We start from the raw sequence: 19,136 nt of genomic DNA, 5'->3' as shown, positions 1-19,136 counted from the left end.
TGGAAGAGAAAGAAGTGAACAAGAACCCCTACATGCAGGCAGGTTTTGAGGGGGTTCACAGAGAGAGAATGCCCCAGCGAGTGGACAGCAGGGAGGGTAATGGTGGACGGACGAGATATCCGGTTAGGGATTAAAAACAGGTGCGAGCGGCGCATATATAGCATATCCCAAGTGCGTCGTAGGCGGATGGTACCCACAAAATAGCCCATGTTGGAGGCAAACCCGACCACGCGAGGTCGATCCGCGAACCAGAAACCAACAATATGGTCTCGTTCTAGTGCTCGTCTGTGTATCCTCACGCAAAGGGGCATCTGGGCACTGATGGCTAGAGTGACATGATTGAATGCATCTTGGGATGAAGCTGAATCGCCACCCTGGCCCATACCATATCGCTCCAGACCCTCACCAGTTTTGAATTTGAATAGAGAGGCCTCTAACGGGCGGGACTAAGAACATCTGGATTGCGGGTCTGGCCATGGGGGCTCGGGCCTGGACAGGGAGATGTTGAGTTCATTCTCGAATAGTCTCCGAAACTATGCAGGATTGGGTTCTAGAATCTATGCTTTCTATTATGTTGAGGGCAGGTTTTCTAACGAGTGTATACATAGTCATTAGGTACAATTCTACTCGGGAAGAAGAAGGTATTTCAGCCCCAAACATTTGCGTATGTCATGCAGTTGTGCTCCTGTCGTAGCCGCTGGTGAGACGGCCGATGGGTGTTACCTTGAGCGACCCATTCCCGTTTCTAACGACGACGAAGATATGTACTTATCGCCTGGACATCTTCAGATGGCGATTGTTTGGGACAATGGTCGGGGCGAACCTGTGACAGGACATGGATGGCCTCGGCAGTATCAGAATTCCTGGTCAGACGAACTGTATGAGTAAGGACGTCAGTCACATCCGCGGAGACAGGATACACTCCTTAGGCACCTAGGGTAGCCGTGGTGGGGAGACGGCCGGGGACCATGCCTAACATACACGAGGGACAAACTTGAATGCCCATCTTCAGATTTTGAGGGGCTTGGCGTGTTTGTCGTGCTTTTCTACGGTGGAACATAACGCCATCCTGGTGCAGCCGTCTAAACTTGAATCTCAATCCCGTGATTCAAGCCCAAGCTTACGAGTACGGGTAGACTTGTGGAGGGCACCAATTATATGCACAATGATGCAGCCTAATGACTTGAACCACTAGTTACTAGCACTTAATATTTTTTCTGTTTGCTCTTCCACATGCAACGTCAATCTTCCTTGGACATCTTTCGAGTGGAAAAAAAAATCAATCTCCTCTCATCAACCATCGATAACGGTCAAAGGGTCTGCAAGACCCTGCTTTGACCACTCTCTCATCCATCTTCCATTGAGCCTCCAATTTTGCTCTCAATCTATTGCTCCCTTATTGTGAACCCTCTAGCAGCCCCACGCGCGGTCCATCTGCACCATGGATCAGCAGAAATTTCTCCAGCAGTTGGCCATTGTTCTTGATCCCAAGAAAGGCAATGTCAAAACTGCAACCAATATCCTCCAGAATGAATTTTACAAGCAGCCCGAGTCCCTACTCTTCCTAGTCCAACTCATCATCTCCCACGACAGCACCGAACTCAAGCAACTCGCTGCTACCCAAGCCAAACCTCTAGTCTCCAAGCACTGGACCAAGATTTCCCCCGAGCAGCGGGAACATGCACGCAATCAACTTTTCCAGGCAACATTGTCCGAGTCCTCTTCCCTCGTTCGACACTCTGCCTCTCGTTTAATCAGTGCTATTGCAAAGATTGACCTGGATGACGGCGAATGGCCAGAGTTACCAGGATTACTACAACAGGCCGCAACGAGCACAAAAGCAGCCGAACGTGCAGTGGGTGTCTATGTTCTATACAGCATTCTCGAGACCATTGGCGATGGTTTCAGTTCCAAATTCAAAGAACTCTTTGCCCTCTTCAGTAAAACCATAAGAGATCCTGAGAGCTTGGAGGTTCGAGTCAACACCATGCTCGCAATTTCCAAAATGGCCATGGTGGTTGACGCAGAGGAAGACCACTCTTCGATCAAATCGTTTCAGAACATCTTCCCTGATATGGTTGCAGTGCTCAAAGACACCATTGACTCGGGAAAAGATGACTACATCATGTTGACCTTTGAGGTTTTCAACACTCTATTGACAGCCGAGTATCAATTACTCTCCAAACATTTCCAAGATCTCGTGGCTTTCATGACTCAACTAGCCACCAACACTGAAGCGGCAGACGAAACAAGAACTCAAGCCATTAGCTTTCTCATGCAGTGCGTGGTGTACAGACGACTTCGAGTCCAGGGTGCCAAGATGGGCGAGCCACTGACCAAGAGCATGCTTCAAGTCATTACCGAGATCGATGATGCTTCGGCTGATGACGATGATATCACTCCAGCCCGCTCAGCCTTGGGTTTGATTGATACCATGGCACAGAGCCTACCCGCAAGTCAAGTTGTCGTCCCCATCCTCGATGTTCTACCACAGTACTCCAAGAGTCAAAATCCTAAATACCGTCAAGCTGGTATTCTAGCCCTCGGATTCGTTGTTGAGGGCGCTCCCGACTTTTTAAGTACACAACTGAGTTCGGTGCTTCCACTTCTGTTCACCTTGCTCGAGGATTCCGAAGTCACCGTCCGACAAGCAGCTCTTCAAACGACAGCCCGACTCGCTGATGACCTGCCCGACGACATCACAAAACAACACGAAAGACTCATACCCCTTTTGGTGAAGAACCTAACAGCAGCTATGAGCATCTATAATGGCGAGGAAGAAGGACCCGCCATCGACATCATGAAGTCCGCTACAAGTGCCATTGATGCAGTTGTTGATGGCATGGATGCTGGTGATGCCGTCTCATACTTGGACCAGATCGCACCACTGTTGCAAAAGTTGTTCAAGCACCCGGATTCCAAAATCAAGGCTCTGGCCGCTGGCGCGCTTGGGTCATTGGCCTCTACAGTGGAGGCACCTTTCCTGCCATACCTTGCCGATTCCATGAACGCAATGCAGGAGTTCATCACAAAGAAAGAAAGCGAAGAGGAACTCGAACTACGTGCCAGCTGCACAGACGCCATGGGCGAGTTTGCCGTGGCTGTTGGTGCGGCTGAATTCAAAAACTATGTTCATCCTCTGATGCAAACTAGTGACGAAGCCCTACAATTAGACCATTCCAGATTGAAAGAGAGCACTTACATTCTCTGGGGATCTCTCGCCAAGGTGTATGAGGAAGATTTCTCTCCATTCCTCGGAGGCGTCGTCAAAGGTCTTTTTGACTGTGTCGATCAAGAAGAAGCCGATCTCGAAGTTGAACTTGGTGACAGTGCAAAAGATCTCCTTGGAAAGGAGGTCACCATCGCTGGACGCAAAGTCAAGGTCGCTGCCGCCGATAGTGACAGTGATGACGATGCCGAAGATGGTGATATTGAAGATGTGGATATTGATGAGGACGATGACAGTGACTGGGGCGATCTTGCAACCGTCACCCCGATTGCGCTCGAGAAAGAGATTGCTATAGAGGTCATTGGTGATGTCGTTTCCAACACAAAGACTGCATTCTTGCCCTACTTCGAAAAGACGGTCGAAAAGCTCCTTCCACTGGTTGAGCACAATTACGAAAACGTGCGCAAAGCAACTCTCAGCACTTTACATCGAGCTTATGCCGCGCTCTACGATATTTCTGAAGAATCTGGGCAGCTACCAAAATGGAAAGCTGGTCTACCACTCCAGGTTGAGCCAACACAAGAACTGCAGAAGTTTGGTGAAATTCTGATGGCTGCTACCCTAAATGTGTGGCCAGAAGAAGAAGACGCGTAAGTGTTCCAATTTGTTCCCCCTTGCAAATGCAACCATTTACACCTCAACATGATGAAGCTATTTCGTTAACCCAGCTCACTCCGACACAAAATTGTGCATGAAGCGAAAGCGATCTTCAACCCTCTGACTTCTTTACCTCACTTTGTCAATCTTAGAGAATTACTTTCTGTGAATATAGCTGACAAAGAACTGCAGAGCCACTGTTACCGAAATATCGCGAGCCCTTTCCGAGAACCTCAAGATGACCGGACCTGCACTACTCTCCTGTCCTGATGTCCTGACCAAGATCGTTCAAACCGTCACTGATCTTATCACGAAGCAACATGCATGCCAAATTGATGCAGCAGAAGGTGCTATGGACGAGGAGGATCTTGAAGGCACAGAGATGGAGTGGGTCATCGTCGACAGTGCAATGGATGTCATTTCTGGTCTCGCCGCTGCTTTGGGACCAAACTTTGGTGAGCTGTGGAAGATCTTCGAGAAACAAGTCCTCCGATATGCTAGTGGTGCTGAATCTCTCGGCCGAGCTTCAGCCTGTGGCGTCTTAGCAGAGACCATCACCGGCATGGAGGGCGCAGTTACCCCATACACATCATCGATCATGACCATTCTGTTGAAGCGCTTGGGTGACGAAGACAACCAGACAAAGTCAAATGCTGCATACGCCATAGGCCGATTGGTAGAAAAGTCGAATGACGATGCGACCGTTCTCAAAGCATACCCGCAGATCCTCTCGAAACTCGAGGGCGTTCTTCATGTCACAGAAGCACGGTGTATGGATAACGCTGCAGGCTGCGTCTCACGGTTGATTCTCAAGCATAAGAATAAGGTTCCTGTTTCTCAAGTTCTGCCAGTCCTGGTCGAAAGCGGTATCCTTCCCCTGAAGGACGATTACCAGGAGAATGAGCCTGTATGGAAGATGATTATCCAGTTATACCGTGATCAAGATGAAACGGTCCAGCGACTGACACCCAAGTTGGCACCTATCATGGTCAGCGTGCTAGGCGAGCCCGAGGAGCAATTGACCGAAGAAGTTCGTGAGCAATTACAAGCCTTGGTTGAGCATCTGAAGAGCATCCACTGAGTTGGCTTACACTTTCAAGGAGGAGCATCAGAGGTCGGTTACAGGTTTTCTTTCATGACGAATTAATGGTTTCATACGACGAGACGTCCATGAGACGATAGAGCCTTGTTAGAGGTATGTGATATGAGAATTTAGGTATGAGTATGCCATGCGGTAGAAAGAGGGAGGATACCGAGATAGATGCTGCATACCCGTTGTGGATACCCCCCAAATGGCTTGAAAAATGATATTTCTTCTATTCCTTCATTCCATCACAAACATGGCTCTCTTCTAGACGATCCAATCCCCTCACCCACTTGTGACGAACGCACATCAAAAGTCGACATGCAGCCATCCAGTGCTCTTGCCGTCCCTCGTCCACGTAGTTATTTACGCCCGACTCGTCGGATCCGACCTTTTTAGGCATACCTGCCTGATGCCTGCCTGTAGTTACTGACTAGTGAAAAGTGTGGGCCGGTGGAATGCAGGAAGTCGGACGAAGGAGGCCTTGGATGCCTGGTTGCTCATGTTCGATTGCCCGTCTTCGTGTACGAAGTATCATTCGTGGGGATCAGGCTGATGATGATCGAGATGAGTCATTCGGCGCTATGTGGCACGATACAACTTCAGCAGACGATGGGCGATCGTCATTGTGAAGAATTGTTCGTCGCTTCCCATACCAATCCGATCCAGGGAGCTGGTGAGTTAGTCGGCTATTTTGGTCGTTGATTTTTTTTTTTGGAAATCGCAGTGTCCCAGGAAACTGATATCATGAAGGCTAATAAGTGAGCCACGCTAACTACGCATCGTGGTCGGTTCCCTGGTGGACGCGCATCCGAACACCCCAAAGATGCAATGGAGGCGAGGCGCTGCAGAAGTCATTCCTCTAGGATGACAACAGGACGGTAAGGACGGTTCCGTCGACAACGTGCCTGAGCGCAGGTGCCTGTCGGATCCTGGAAGGCCTGGTAGGATTCGCAAGGGCTGAGGAATGGTCATCACGGGCCACGACTCAATCGGATTCTATCTCACTTGAGACCAACCAGTCTTTGTGGAAGCATTGTTTGCTCGACCAGTCTTGAATGAAAGACTTTCTTGGGGAGCGGCGTCTAAATCACGATCTGGATCATCGTAACGCTTCATCATTTTTCACCACTGTCTCGTCCGGCTTCTTCTAGTGCTTTTTGCCTCGATTCCCTAGGGCGTGAAAAGAAAAAACTGGGGAAAATGGAAAGAAAAGAAATGACTCAGTATTCAAAATCCATATTGAAAAGCTCTACCGAACGCCAGAATCTCAAACCAATTTTCGTAGAATGATTGCTTAATCAAACTTCTGAGTTAGCAAAAAGGGAATATTGTAATATGCAATCCGATAGCACGCCGCTCTCACCATCCGTAGAAGCCTTCTTCCTCCCCTCTATCCAGCACATTCCTCGGTCATTCGTGTCTAGATGAGGCGTTGTCTATCCTTTCTCCAAAAGATCCTGTTCCTCGTTCCTCATACGTCATTTGTCATCATTGTGATCTGTATACCAAGTGACACAGCACCATTTCATGCGAGTAGAATCGCTTCTTTTCTCTTTCTTTTTTCTTATGGGAGACTTGTATCCTGAGTTTCCAAATCCAACCAGTTAATATTTTCGGAACCGAACTCTGAGTGTCGTGAACCATTCTTTTCAGGTGTCGATGACTCCTTCCTAGATGTATAAGATCCTCAGGACTCAGTAATTCTGCACAGCCACTGCAGCCGATGGGTCCGTAAGCGGTGTGCTGACCGCGCACAACCCGGGTATTTCGTAGTCATCTGATCTTCGTTGCTCGTTGGTGATTAGTTGACTTGTCCGTCGAATCACATATCAACAGAAGCATTCTCTCAAATCCCAGGAACCCAGCTCCCAATGTTCAAGCACTGTGTATTTGCGAGGCTGAGTGAGCCAAGCTCCTACATATGTCGTTTGGTGCTAAAGAGCCGCTAAAGAGCAAATTGCGCCAAAGTGGTATTTTCTTTTGCTCTGGGGGACGCGATTGTTTGGAATCAAAGACTGAAGTCGAAGGTTGATTTGACCAAAGTTCACCAATACCTGATGCTATTCGATCTCAGAAACTTGCCTTATTTTCCCAGGCCTGATGCACTCACTCCCGAAGAAGTGTAGATGCCTGGCTCATAGCATTTAATGATTGTATTAGGCACCTGGAAGAACCATTCAGCCAATGCAAAAAACTTGCACATATCATGGCCGATGACTTGGACAAGAATGACCAACATAATCCAGCATTGGTTCCCACATTGCGAAAGGATTCAAGTTTGCACTGCCCACTATGCGTACGACACCTGTTTAGGATTTCTTTGGGCAACCTTGGAACAATCCGGAAGGTTGCGGCCGCTGCAGCAGTTGTTACTGGCGATGAGATCAGGTGTGAATTGCAACGCTTCAATCTCAATTTTAAGGAAATTGTGATGTCTCTGTGAGGTATTTTGTTGATAATACTTATCGAGCATCGTCTCCGGGATTGTGATAATGACGCTGTTTGATGAGTGCAACGTGATGCATCAGCCAGCGCCCTGTATCACTTGATGCCTGAAGCAACGCCATGCAGCTGGAGTCTGTCACTGCAGGTGAGCCTGGAAAAGTGCGGTACAAATGCAAGCATGATGCATGCAAATACGGGTCTCTGACGCCTAAGGAGGCCGCTGGAATCCTCGGCTTCAGCTAAGGCTCTCTTGCATCACGAGGCGAGGGTAAAGTTAAGCCTGGACCAATAGTGCAGCGCCCGTGCAGACACAGAATTCTTGAGCCGATGTCTTAGTGGATGGACTAAGCTTAGGTTGGCGGCCTTGATTGGTTGGCCGCGGCTAGTCGAGCCCGATTATTGTTGTCAGAGTCGTATGCCTATCGGGTGTGGGGGACACAAACAGGGAGAGGAGTTTCAAATATGGTGGCGTCTGCAATCTGCCAGAAATCCCCTTCGTGCTTTTTAGGGCTCTCGTCGCCCAGTTCTGTGCATCCTGTTGCTGAGAATCTCTCTCACCCTCATATCGCCGCCAAAAACTCGATTTTTCGACTGGATGCGCCCTTCTTTTTGCTTCGGACTCGCCTAAGCTGTGACTTGTCGGCCATTGCAGTTATGACCTCTTCATGCTGTCCTCAGCACCCACAATCAAGACGGTTTGTTTTTCTTTTTTGGATCACTAAGTCGTCCCTGAGAAGCATATACGTTCGGCATGGTCTCTGCACAAGGCTCTCGATGCGGCTCTGATATGATGTTCAAGTTGTTGATGTTTGTTGGTTGCCTTCTTGGCTGTTGAAGGTTGCCTGCGGCTTCTGTTCCGCCCATTCCCACGATGCGTGGGCGTCCAATTTCGTCGGAGGTCTCCGACCCTGCCAAGCCGTCTTTGGTCGCAGGCCGCGCTCTGTGATGCGCCGTGGTAAAAGACCTGGCTCGGGTATGGTCATGCTGGCAAGAGAGGTTTGAATGATGTTTGTGTGTTTGCTGATTTGTTCAATGAAAGAGAACTGTTCTAGTCTCCTGATCGATGAAGTGTCGTCCTGTCATCGTCGCTGCTCCCTATATGCACCCCATGTCCTGATCCGACGCCGAACACTGTTCAATATCATGAGCATGATCCATACCAGTATAGTGCTAATACTCACAATGAAAGGATAAGGAAAGAACTGCGGACTCGTCACCTCCCACTTGTCGTCGCTACTACGGTTTCGAAAACGCTTGTTCCACTTGGTCGAGCACAAGATCCAGTCGAGCAATGGAGTGAGATTGCCTTTCTCGAGAATTTTGGCCGACACTATACATACTATCGATGCGTTCTTCGTTCAATCTTCGCTGCATCGCGGCAATTCCGTAGCACGCGGTCTGTGTTTGGGCGGAGGAACCTGGTTCGCCAGATTGAGATTGCGATGCTGTTGTCGATTGTGTTCTGTCCGAACTCGACCTGGTTATTGAACTACCCACAGACAGGGTCAGTCACGTTGTACGACACGTTCAACTGCTCCCTCTTGGTCGAGATATTGCCTGTGACAGCAAATGTGACCAACACCACGACTCAAGCAGTTACCACAGTCGAATACCCCCATCGAAGACAATGACGGACGGGCGAAAAGAGAAATGTGGACAAACATTGACTCAAGGCTATATGAAAGAGGGGTTAATGGAACGTACCTCATGTTGTTAATTGGGTTGGTGCAGGTGTGTGATCTGGGAAGATCGCTGGGTTGGGATGTCTTGGGGCGTGGTATTCGCGGCGTTGTTTGGAAATTATTGAAGGAAGGCGATGGCGGTATGCTCCCAGGGTTTGACAAGTAATAGATACGATGTGGTATTCAAGAAGACAGACAATGTGGAGATTTGATCATTGACCAACAAGTGTAAATGCGTATGGAAGTGCGGCTGTGTAAGAAAATGTGAGGTTCCAGTTGTGAAGTCAAGATGGTGGAAAAGAGGAGGAGTTGGGGTTCTGAGTGCTGACAAGTCCCCTTGGGCGTGGGCGGAGGAGGAAAGTACGAAAGTACGGGTACTCTCGACACCACGCCTAACACCCTTCCACGCCTGCGCTGCACTCGACTGACTGTCCTGCGTGCAACTGTACTTTCTTCCCATGGCATACAACTAGTATCTAGTATCTTTTCTCAGCGCATGCCATGTCTTAGGTAACTAGAAGCGTGGCTACACTAGCGATCAATGTCCTAAGTTGAGGACTTATTTCCAGTCGATAGTCAGAGGGCTTGAACTTGATCTGGTAGAGTCGCCACTGTTGACCTCTTAACCCACGTGCGGTCTGCCAGGTGCGGCGCCGTAGCAGTTCGTGGCCATCCCCAGAGACTCAGAGCCCAGACTGATGCACTTACGCGGTCTGGGAATTTTTGTAACACTCAGAGATCTCATCCGCGTATTGATCTTGTGCCTGACAGTATGGAAGAATGCTCAGCTGTGCGATCGACGGTTTACTTTTTTCCATCTGGAGCAACGATCGTCATATGCGTGGTGACGATGGTGACGAGTTATCGCAAGGGAGCCCCCGACACCCAGCTCCCCAGACAAGCACCCGTACCAGAGTCTAGGCACACCTAAAGTCTTCTCCTTCAGGTGCGCACTGCTCACTGCTCAGTCAACTTCTGCGCTTCACTCCATCTTCTACCTGTCTTTCTGAACAGTTTGCAAGTATATGTCCGCCATTGTGTACAAGTTTCATTCATTATGGCTCCAACCCTCTGGTGCAACATGTAGAGACAGCGTAAGATATGCACTGGCCAAATGCACCTCTTTTTGGTGCACAACTGCGCGATCGCGTTTGAGGTTGTCCTTTCACGCTCAGAGCGGGGTTCTGTAATCGTTATCTAGCTAACTATGTCAAGCCTCAACGTTCAAGGTGCAGGGTGCGCCCGAAGCCCCCACTGCACCGCCTAACCGTTGAGTACCGATTGCCCCTATAACAAATTACGTCTACGAGCGTGCCAAGGATAAAACGTGACCAAGCCACAGCCTGGCATATGGGATGATATGGGCCTTTGTGGGGAGGCCTAACTACCTTAAGTACATAGCCACCAACTGCAGGGACTAACTACATGATTCGAACTTTGCCACTTGGCGAGGCAGAAGCACAGCATGATCTTCTCTACGCTGCAAACGATACACCGAATTCTGGCCCATAAGGATTTCTTGCCCAAGTAGGTCGCAATTCAGAGTCCTGAATCCATCTCCATGAGCATCGTCCCTCCTGTTCGCGAATTCCATCCGGCTTCTTTTTGAGCTTCGAGTCTCGGACATGTTAATTTGCCCGCAAGGCTGAACTTCTCGTGAGCAACCATGCCAAATGAACCCAAAGGTACAGAGAACGAGATGCCAACAGACGTCGCACTGGCCTCTCTACAGCAAGTGCTTCTCGCAATCAAGCAAGCCGAGGAGACTCGTCGTTCCAGAAATGTAGCCAAGCGGTTGGAGGCCCTAATAGATTTCGTGCATCGATACACTGCTGCTGTAGACGCCACGGTCCAGGGCACTATCAATCCGGTGTCGGTGGCTTGGGCACAACCTAGACCTCCTAAAGCTCCTGCTACAGCCAGCAGACGCTGGTAGGACCAAACATCTTCTTTCGTCTGTGCTGAACGCGAAACAGTTGACTCCGTTTCATCGCATCATATACACAGGGCCAGATGTCAATAGAAAGACTCAAGAAATCATTGATACGGCAGTTGCATACGATAAGAATGTAGACAAACTAAACGGCTTCCGTGAGAATGCGCTGTATGTATCCATAGCCAAAGGTAACGCACGGATGGTTCGGTGTGTCCTGAACACCAAATGCCGTGATCAACTCCAGATTCCATCTGGCGTGCACGGGCTGCGGCCACTGGAGCTGGCGGTTTGTTTGAGTGCAGAAGACGTCGTGGAAGTTCTACTGGATGCGGGAGCCGACGTTGACTCGACGCACGGTAGGCTTGAGGAAAACTGTTTCCATCTGTGCAGTCGGAAAAGCGGAAGTGTGGCGATTGCGGAGCTTCTCTGGGAGCGTTGTCGAAGATGCGTGGAAAGTAACAACAGTCGACTGTTCGACAAAGCCAGGAAGGATGGAAGAATGCCATATCATCTAGCTGTGTTTCAAGGGCATTTCGAACTTGCAGATCGGTATGGCGCGAAGGGGGCAGTTGTTGAGGCCGGGCTCTCAATCATTACTTGGAAGTTTGACCGTATAAATCACCCCAGCACTTTTGTCTAGCGATATGATGCTTACATTCTCGTTAGAAAGAGATAGGATCCTACCGACCCAACAGATGTTGGGTGACTACCACCGAACTGAAGACGTGGACGTGCCAATCATGGACCTCGTCCTAGGAGATCGCCGCACATCACCTTCCTACATATGCGTGCCAGTGAGTATTCTAGGGTCCATGCTCCCCTACAAGACCGACCACACTATGGCACGGCTCCATGATCTCTTTGGCGGCCAAAGGCAGACAAGACCGAACTTTATCGTGTGCCCCGCCTGTGGCCTCAACGCATTTCATTTTGTCGTTGCAGAATTGTACGAGTCTTTTGAAGAGCGTCGAGCCTGTATTGACAGCATCAGTTCTTCAATGTCCGCAGATGCCCCACTCCTCTTCCTGTTGGAGAAGTACTCATTGCCTGTTCAAGTGAGTCATCAGGACACCAATGGCTGGACGGCCTTGCACATTGCCGCGCTAAATGTCAACTACCAGGCCACCGCGCTGCTTCTCGAAGCTGGAGGCGATCCAAATATGTCAACCGAGTGTGGTTGGACGTTTTTAGATTGCGCACGTATCGCGAGGGACAAATGGAAGTCGAAATTGCCGAATATTCACATGTTCCCGGTGGGAGAAGATATGAAGAATCTGAAGTCGCTAAGCCGTCGGGCGGATGCGGTTGTGACACTGTTAGAAAGCCGCGGAGCGAAGCATGAGCTAATTGCGGGTGGGTATTTGACGAAACTCAAGCAAGTAGTTTTTTCACCGAAAGAGTGGCGGCGGTACACTTACTTGGATGCGATATACTGGCGTGTGTAAAGGACAAGTATCCAGTTGTATTTATTGGAAATTTGTACAGGCCCATGGGCAGTATAGAATAGAACCGACTGTGTACAACGGGCTTCGGTGGCTGCCAGTGGTTCCATCACCTCGAAATGGGTGGAGACGGGTAAGCCCGCACCTGGGTGCTCTATATAAAATAAGGATTAGGTACCTAGGTACTTACCAAGCTAATTGGTATCGAGACGAGGAAAATTCATTGAGCCGCATCTTCGAAACAGGAAAATGATGGAGGATGACGTCAAGTCGGTCGGAATGAAATCAGTGCCAAGACTTGGCAGGAATGGCTTGTCGTTCAATTCGTCCACTGGCATGGGACGCGCCTCCCCTCAAGACTTTCGCTTAAGGAATCTTGGAAGGCTTTTGCTGTCTTCTTTCGTACAAGCCTGTGTTGACATCAGAGTACCCCGTACACGGTACAGATACTTACCGTGTCTCGGTTTCCATCTTCATCTTCACTTTTTTATGACCTGAAGCGTTGAACACACCTCAACCTTTCCCCATTCAACTACTTTCTCTAACATGATTCTTGACACTCTAAACCATCAATAACATGCGTATGTATCTTTTCTCCTTGCGTTACGCCAACTCTGACCCGGTTTAGATCGCGTACGGGCATGGGCTCATTCTTCTGCTCACAAAAACAAGTTCAATCCTTGGTCGCAAGATCTGGAAAGTGATGCGGCTGCAAGAGAAAAGGCTCAAGATGATGAGCAAAAACCTTCGCGTGGTGCTCGGTTTTTGGCAAACGTGAAGACCGCGCTCTTCCACAGCTGGGTCAACGTCTTACTCATCTTCGTCCCCGCCGGCATCGCAGTCCACTTTGCTGGAGTCAATCCCAATGTCGTTTTCGCCCTCAATGCCATTGCTGTCATTCCTTTGGCGGGCATCCTTACCTTCGCAACAGAGTCCGTTGCACACAGACTCGGTCCAACTCTTGGCGCTCTTCTGAATGTGTCATTCGGAAATGCAGTGGAATTGATCATCTTGTGGGTTCCAAATCTTCTGCTACGACGTTGCTAATTCAAGTGCATAGTGTTATTGCACTCGTCAAAAATGAGTTGCGCATCGTCCAAGCAGCATTAATAGGCTCACTCCTAGCAAACTTGCTCCTCATTCTGGGCATGGCATTCCTTATTGGGGGCCTTGAGTTTCAGGAACAAATCTACGACAGCACAGTGACACAAATGTCCGCCGCACTTTTGGCATTAGCTGTGCTTAGTCTCCTCATTCCCGTATGTTGACCGTTCCATATGCTGTCATGTTTTTGCTAAGCATCGAATGGTAGACCACTTTTCATGCTTCCTTCAATGACTTGGACCTGGCGGATGAACGAGTCCTGAAACTCAGCCGAGGAACCTCAGTCATTCTCCTCCTGATATACTTTTTGTATCTCCTATTCCAGCTCAAGTCTCACGCATATCTTTACGCTGGTACCCCACAACACCGCATTGACGAACAGTCTGCTCCGGGCTTTCTTGCGCGCTTCGATTCCACCACTTCATCGTCTGCGAGCTCTTCAAGAGCGTCGACTGCCAGTACCGGGTCTCGCCGCCGAGTTCGAAAGAGCATAAGAGCAAAACTTGGGCGTAAGAGACAGGTCAAGACAGAGGACGTTGAGGCTGAAGGTGGCGATGCTATTCTGTCGGAGGAGCCCGAGGCACTGAGTAATGCTGAAGGAAAACAGCCTCAATCTGACAGAGATTTGGCGAGCGATGTGCGCGTGCAAGGAGAGAACCACCCATCTCCCCACCAAAGACCTGGTGTCAAAGACAAGAGAACCAACCCTGGAAACAGAGGCCTCTCCTTCCGTACTCCTCCCGTCTTTCGATCTTCGACTCTACCACCTGGAAATAATACCGGCCAAGCGATTACCGCACATCCCCTACGACAGTACCGTTCAGAACCAGGTCATAGCCGACGGGGCTCCTCGGCTGGTGAACATTTTAGGAGGCAAAATTCACCCATGATTCCAACCAAGCAAGAAGAAGGCGAGGCGCCTATGAGTCAAACCGCTTCTATCATGCTCCTTCTGGCCTCTACAGGTTTGGTAGCTCTGTGTGCGGAATTCTTGGTTGGGAGCATTGAGCATTTGGTGGAGAACTCACCAGTCTCAGAGGCTTTCATCGGCCTGATCATCCTCCCAATCGTCGGAAATGCGGCCGAGCATGTGACCGCCGTTACTGTCGCGGCCAAGAATAAACTCGACCTTGCACTGGGCGTTGCACTTGGGAGCTCGATCCAGATTGCCCTGTTTGTGACACCTTTTGTTGTGATTCTGGGTTGGATTCTCGACAAAGATATGTCGCTCTACTTCAGTCTCTTCGAAACCGGGTCTCTTTTTGTTGCCACCTTCATCGTGAACTTTCTGGTGAGTTGGGATATTCCGTCACTGTTCTACTATTGTGACCTGGTCTTTGGCAATCTGATGACAGCTTCCCACATTCAGCCAAGACAACCGAAGACTGACATGAGGTTATTACAGGTGCTTGACGGTAGGAGCAATTATCTCGAAGGGGCGCTTCTGTGCGCGTGTTATATCATCATTGCGTGAGTACTCTTCAGGATTTGTGGGAAGCAGAGGTCTGACCGAACTTTCTAGTGTTGGAGCATACTTTTTCCCAGATGGCCAAGACCAGAGCTCCTTGACTCGAGGTAAGTCGACCCATTTTTCATCTCCTATTTCACATGAACAGAGTCCTTAACACTTATTCTGTTGTAGGGCCGGGAAGTTAGGGTCAGTAGGACGATGATCATGCATTGTATTCCTAGGCGCAAGCATTCAAACAATATTTAACGCTTCTTAAGTACATTTGGTGGAATGCAACGATGGAGGTATGCTCTTCTAGCGCATCCATCCTTCAAATGAGCAGCTCTACACCTCAATGATCTACAGCCCAAAACACGGGTGACATGCACGTTCTTCATGGTGTTGAGGACGAAATCGAGGCCTATTCCACCCGCCTTTGTGCGACTCCATGCAACTACTAATACAACCAAAGAGCCGTATCATTGTTGATTCGGCCGAATCGCCCAAGCGAGGGTGGTGGTCGGGTAACAGTGATAAAACAATGCAGAACAGAACGATGTTTCTACTTAGCCAAGCATGGTGGCGAACAATTGGCAGAACTCGTGCATAGCTGAATGAGCACAGCCTTTCAATTGTCTCAGGCGTAAACAAGCTCGCTAACGCCACTAATACCACAACCTGCACTCGTAGAAGTTCTGGATTCTGGATGCAGCATGATCACATGGAAAGTGAAATCCCTAGCCAAGTTTGCTATTCCGTTTATGACGTCGCCTTTCGTCCCAGCAGACAACTCGAAGTCAAAGTCTGGCTCCATATTTTAAGCTCACGATTCTCCGCGTTTTTGGAGCATTGTAAGAGGTTAGCCACGCGAGCTCGGGTATGAGATAGCTCTTGACAACGCCTCAGCTCCTTGCCAAATTTAGTGATTTTTTTTAAATCTGTGATACGACTTTCTAGAATTCTAATCGCAGCGGCTATGCGATTCGCACCGTTTGGTCTCTGTGAAGTTGAGCTGCAGACTTGTACCTTAGAAGACGCCGTCTCGATTACTTGCGTCATTCCTGAGGTGTCGAACCGTGTTATTGAACTCTCTCCACTCAGCTTGGACCACCCAGTGCCGGCGTTGAATCAACACGCACCTCGCATGTGTTGAGCTGTGTAGAGGTAGATTTTCTTCAAGTCGCACCCAAATTCTGGATCCACTCAGCAGAGGCTGACTGCAATCAATGGCACGCTATCGAAAGCATATTAAATACCCTCGATGGGTCTTTTTATCGTCCAATGTCACTCGCATTCATCATTCATTCCACCCAGAGGGTTCCTGATTCTTGCGCGCACACACTACAATGATGTTCTATCTGCCTGCCCTTCTTCTCGTTTCTGCGCCCATTGCAAACGTGGCCCATGCGCAGCAAGGAGCTGATCCCTATGTGCCTACCCAAGCCAACTGCACCCCTGATGTTCAAGTCAGAGCAGCAGAAAAGGTGCGTTTTTTCCTGAGATACGGATCCATCCAAGGACTAGACCGAAAAAAACATCCGGAAGCGGATGGCTAATGCTGGTACATAGGGTCTCTCCCAGGCCGAGCAGGACTGGAGACGTCTCCGCCTGGAGTCAGTCATAGAATCTTTGAGCAGCTATCTTACTCGAACCAATTTGACGGGATTCAACGTTACTCAATACCTGTCCAAATTGAATGCAACCAATGCTCCAGTCGTGGGCCTTGCGATCTCCGGTGGTGGCACTCAATCCGGAGTCGGAGGCCTTGGTCTCTGGCAAGCATTCGACGCTCGATATCCTCCAGCCGTCAAAGCTGGGACCGGAGGGCTCACACAATGCCTTTCATACCTGACAGGGCTGAGCGGTGGTGGGTTCTTGACAGTCAGCACATTGTGAGAGGGCCTGATGATAACGTCCTGAGGCCTGTTAGCTAATGCTATTTGGCTCCAGGGCCAGCAACAACTTCACATCGATTGAACAACTTCGAAAGGCGATCAACTTTACAGAGGACTATCTCGTGGGACCAACTGGAAACGAGACAGAGTATTATGACGAACTCTTCGAGAACGCCGGCGCCAAAGCTGAGGCCAACTATTCCGTTTCCGTTGTCGACGTCTTTGGGCAGCAGTTTGGCCAGTATCTCCCTAGAGAGTGGCGCTATCGTTCATATTCCGATATAACCAGCAAGAACCACTCCTTCTCCCTCGGTACTGGTCCGATGCCGATAGTGTCTCTTGCAGAGGTCATCCCTGGTCAATCCCCGGAAATTGGTGGGATTATGTATCCCGGAAACAATGCGACCAATGCGTTCAATCTGACCAGCTATGAGATCACTCCCTTCGAATTTGGAAGTTGGCTCGGCGGACGCATTCAAGCATTTATGCCGACCAAATGGCTCGGAACATCCATGAACCGTGGAGTGCCTCAGGCGAATGACTCTTGTGTCACAGGATTCGACAAGTTCACATTCGTCCAGGGATCTACCGCCAACGCTTTCAATTTCTGGTTCATCGATGCCTGGTACAACATTCCTCTGTTCGCCAAGCGGTCTCTTCAAACCTTTGGTCTCCACAGAAGGCAGAGTTCTTCTGGCGGAATAGTGATCCCAGCGGATCAAGCAGATAGCCCGCTAGTACAGCTCGTAAATGGGACCGCGGAAAACTTCGAACAAACTTTCAACGACTCGTTATGGGCTACATACCCAAATCCATTTCAGGGATACAATGCCGCCATGACGGATGTCACGGAGTTATTACTAGTATGCTTCTTCTCCGCCTTACCAGAAGCCAGAGCCAGCTAACTTGAGAATAGGTCGACGGGAGTGAAACCGGCGAGACTATCCCTCTGCGACCACTGATTGTTCCAGAGCGAGAGCTTGACTTCATCATTGCCTATGATGCCAGTTCGGACGCGGAGTACTCATGGGTGAACGGCACGAATTTTATCAGTAAGTGCCTTGTTACCACAACCCCGAGAGAGATGATCTGCACTAACCATCACACAGACACTGCGATTTCAGCCTCAGAAGGCGGAATTCCATTCCCTCGCGTTCCATCGTCGAGGACAATGGTCAATCTCAACCTGACACGTTTCCCAACCTTTTTCGGATGCAATAGCACGTCCGAGCCCGGTTCGCGGTCTCCTTTGGTCCTGTACCTCCCGAACACCGCCTGGACGCAGTACTCTAACTACAGCTACATGCAATCATCCTTCACAGACAACCAATTCGACCTGGTGATGAACAACTCATTCAATGCCGCTACTTACGGCAACGGCACAATCGACAAGACCTGGCCCGCGTGTCTCGCTTGTGCGGTGATCAAGAAGAGTGTGATCCGAGCAGGGCTGGAGCTACCAGATGTCTGCAATACATGCTTCAAACGTCATTGCTGGAATGGAGACGATGATGATTCTGTCGTGGCGCAGGCCACGAAAGATCAGACTCCGATTTTGGATCCGGGGTTGAGCTTCTCCGAGTGGAATAAGACTTGGTATGCCAAGTAGATGGGTTTTTGGGCTATCGGCGACGGTTATAGAAGCACAGATACAGACCAAGCAGTGACATTGAGCTCTTAAAATATACTCTAATATACATTATTTCGCGCCTTGTGTCGAGGAAGGGGCATACTTTAAAATGGAAGCCAATGCTCTCCCCGACTCTGGCCGTTATAAGATTCTCGGAATACCTTCCCTTATTTCACATGATATATGGAAGCGTCATTCGGCTGATCTCCGGATAATCGAACACCAAAAAACACATGAGACCTCACTCTTCATCAGCTGATGGCCTATTGGATCTTGAAATCCCCAGACATCCATCAGATCCAGCGATAGACATAGATTTACTTATTACTTAATCTGCGAAGTGATCTTTTATCGTATTTCCATTTGAACGATATTCGTTTCCTTCGGGGTGTTAGATTTAAACCGGTCCAGATTTTCACCGCTACTTTCTCGTCCACCAAGCCTCCCTGATCTGCATGTCTCGCAATTGTTGAGAGTCACGGATGGGAGCAGGAATCAATTATCCACGCTAGCTTCTAGAGCTCTCCACTCTATAAATTTCTTCCAACAGGGTTTGTGCCAGTCAAGGCCGTTACTCACGGATCACCACACAGGGGCATTGGTTGTCACTTCCCCAGCCCTCGAGAGCACCATCTCGCT

The 19,136-nt window shown here is 49.4% G+C and overlaps 4 protein-coding genes across 4 annotated transcripts; all 4 read left to right on the top strand.

Moving 5' to 3' along the window:
• Positions 1–1,441: 1,441 nt before the first annotated feature.
• On the top strand, positions 1,442–4,907 carry LTR84_002417 (uncharacterized protein; the record flags this gene model as incomplete). The annotated part of the gene is made up of 2 exons (XM_064846027.1): positions 1,442–3,819; positions 4,019–4,907. 2 exons carry the CDS (start codon positions 1,442–1,444, stop codon positions 4,905–4,907), a joined length of 3,267 nt encoding a protein of 1,088 aa, XP_064706252.1.
• A 5,799-nt stretch (positions 4,908–10,706) lies between these two features.
• LTR84_002416 (uncharacterized protein) lies at positions 10,707–12,421 on the top strand (the record flags this gene model as incomplete). Its single annotated transcript, XM_064846026.1, has 3 exons — positions 10,707–10,916; positions 11,017–11,587; positions 11,643–12,421. The coding sequence occupies 3 exons, from the start codon at positions 10,707–10,709 to the stop codon at positions 12,419–12,421; spliced, it is 1,560 nt and encodes a 519-aa protein (XP_064706251.1).
• Positions 12,422–12,995: 574 nt separating this feature from the next.
• On the top strand, positions 12,996–15,178 carry LTR84_002415 (uncharacterized protein; the record flags this gene model as incomplete). The annotated part of the gene is made up of 6 exons (XM_064846025.1): positions 12,996–12,999; positions 13,047–13,431; positions 13,479–13,677; positions 13,731–14,992; positions 15,045–15,097; positions 15,165–15,178. The coding sequence occupies 6 exons, from the start codon at positions 12,996–12,998 to the stop codon at positions 15,176–15,178; spliced, it is 1,917 nt and encodes a 638-aa protein (XP_064706250.1).
• Positions 15,179–16,318: 1,140 nt separating this feature from the next.
• LTR84_002414 (uncharacterized protein) lies at positions 16,319–18,476 on the top strand (the record flags this gene model as incomplete). Its single annotated transcript, XM_064846024.1, has 5 exons — positions 16,319–16,456; positions 16,542–16,864; positions 16,923–17,730; positions 17,784–17,919; positions 17,977–18,476. The coding sequence occupies 5 exons, from the start codon at positions 16,319–16,321 to the stop codon at positions 18,474–18,476; spliced, it is 1,905 nt and encodes a 634-aa protein (XP_064706249.1).
• Positions 18,477–19,136: the final 660 nt, after the last annotated feature.

This window comes from Exophiala bonariae (assembly GCF_035927105.1).
Source record: "Exophiala bonariae strain CCFEE 5792 chromosome Unknown scaffold_13, whole genome shotgun sequence".
In the NCBI taxonomy this organism is placed as follows: domain Eukaryota; kingdom Fungi; phylum Ascomycota; class Eurotiomycetes; order Chaetothyriales; family Herpotrichiellaceae; genus Exophiala; species Exophiala bonariae.
This window is presented reverse-complemented; position numbering and strand designations above follow the sequence as displayed.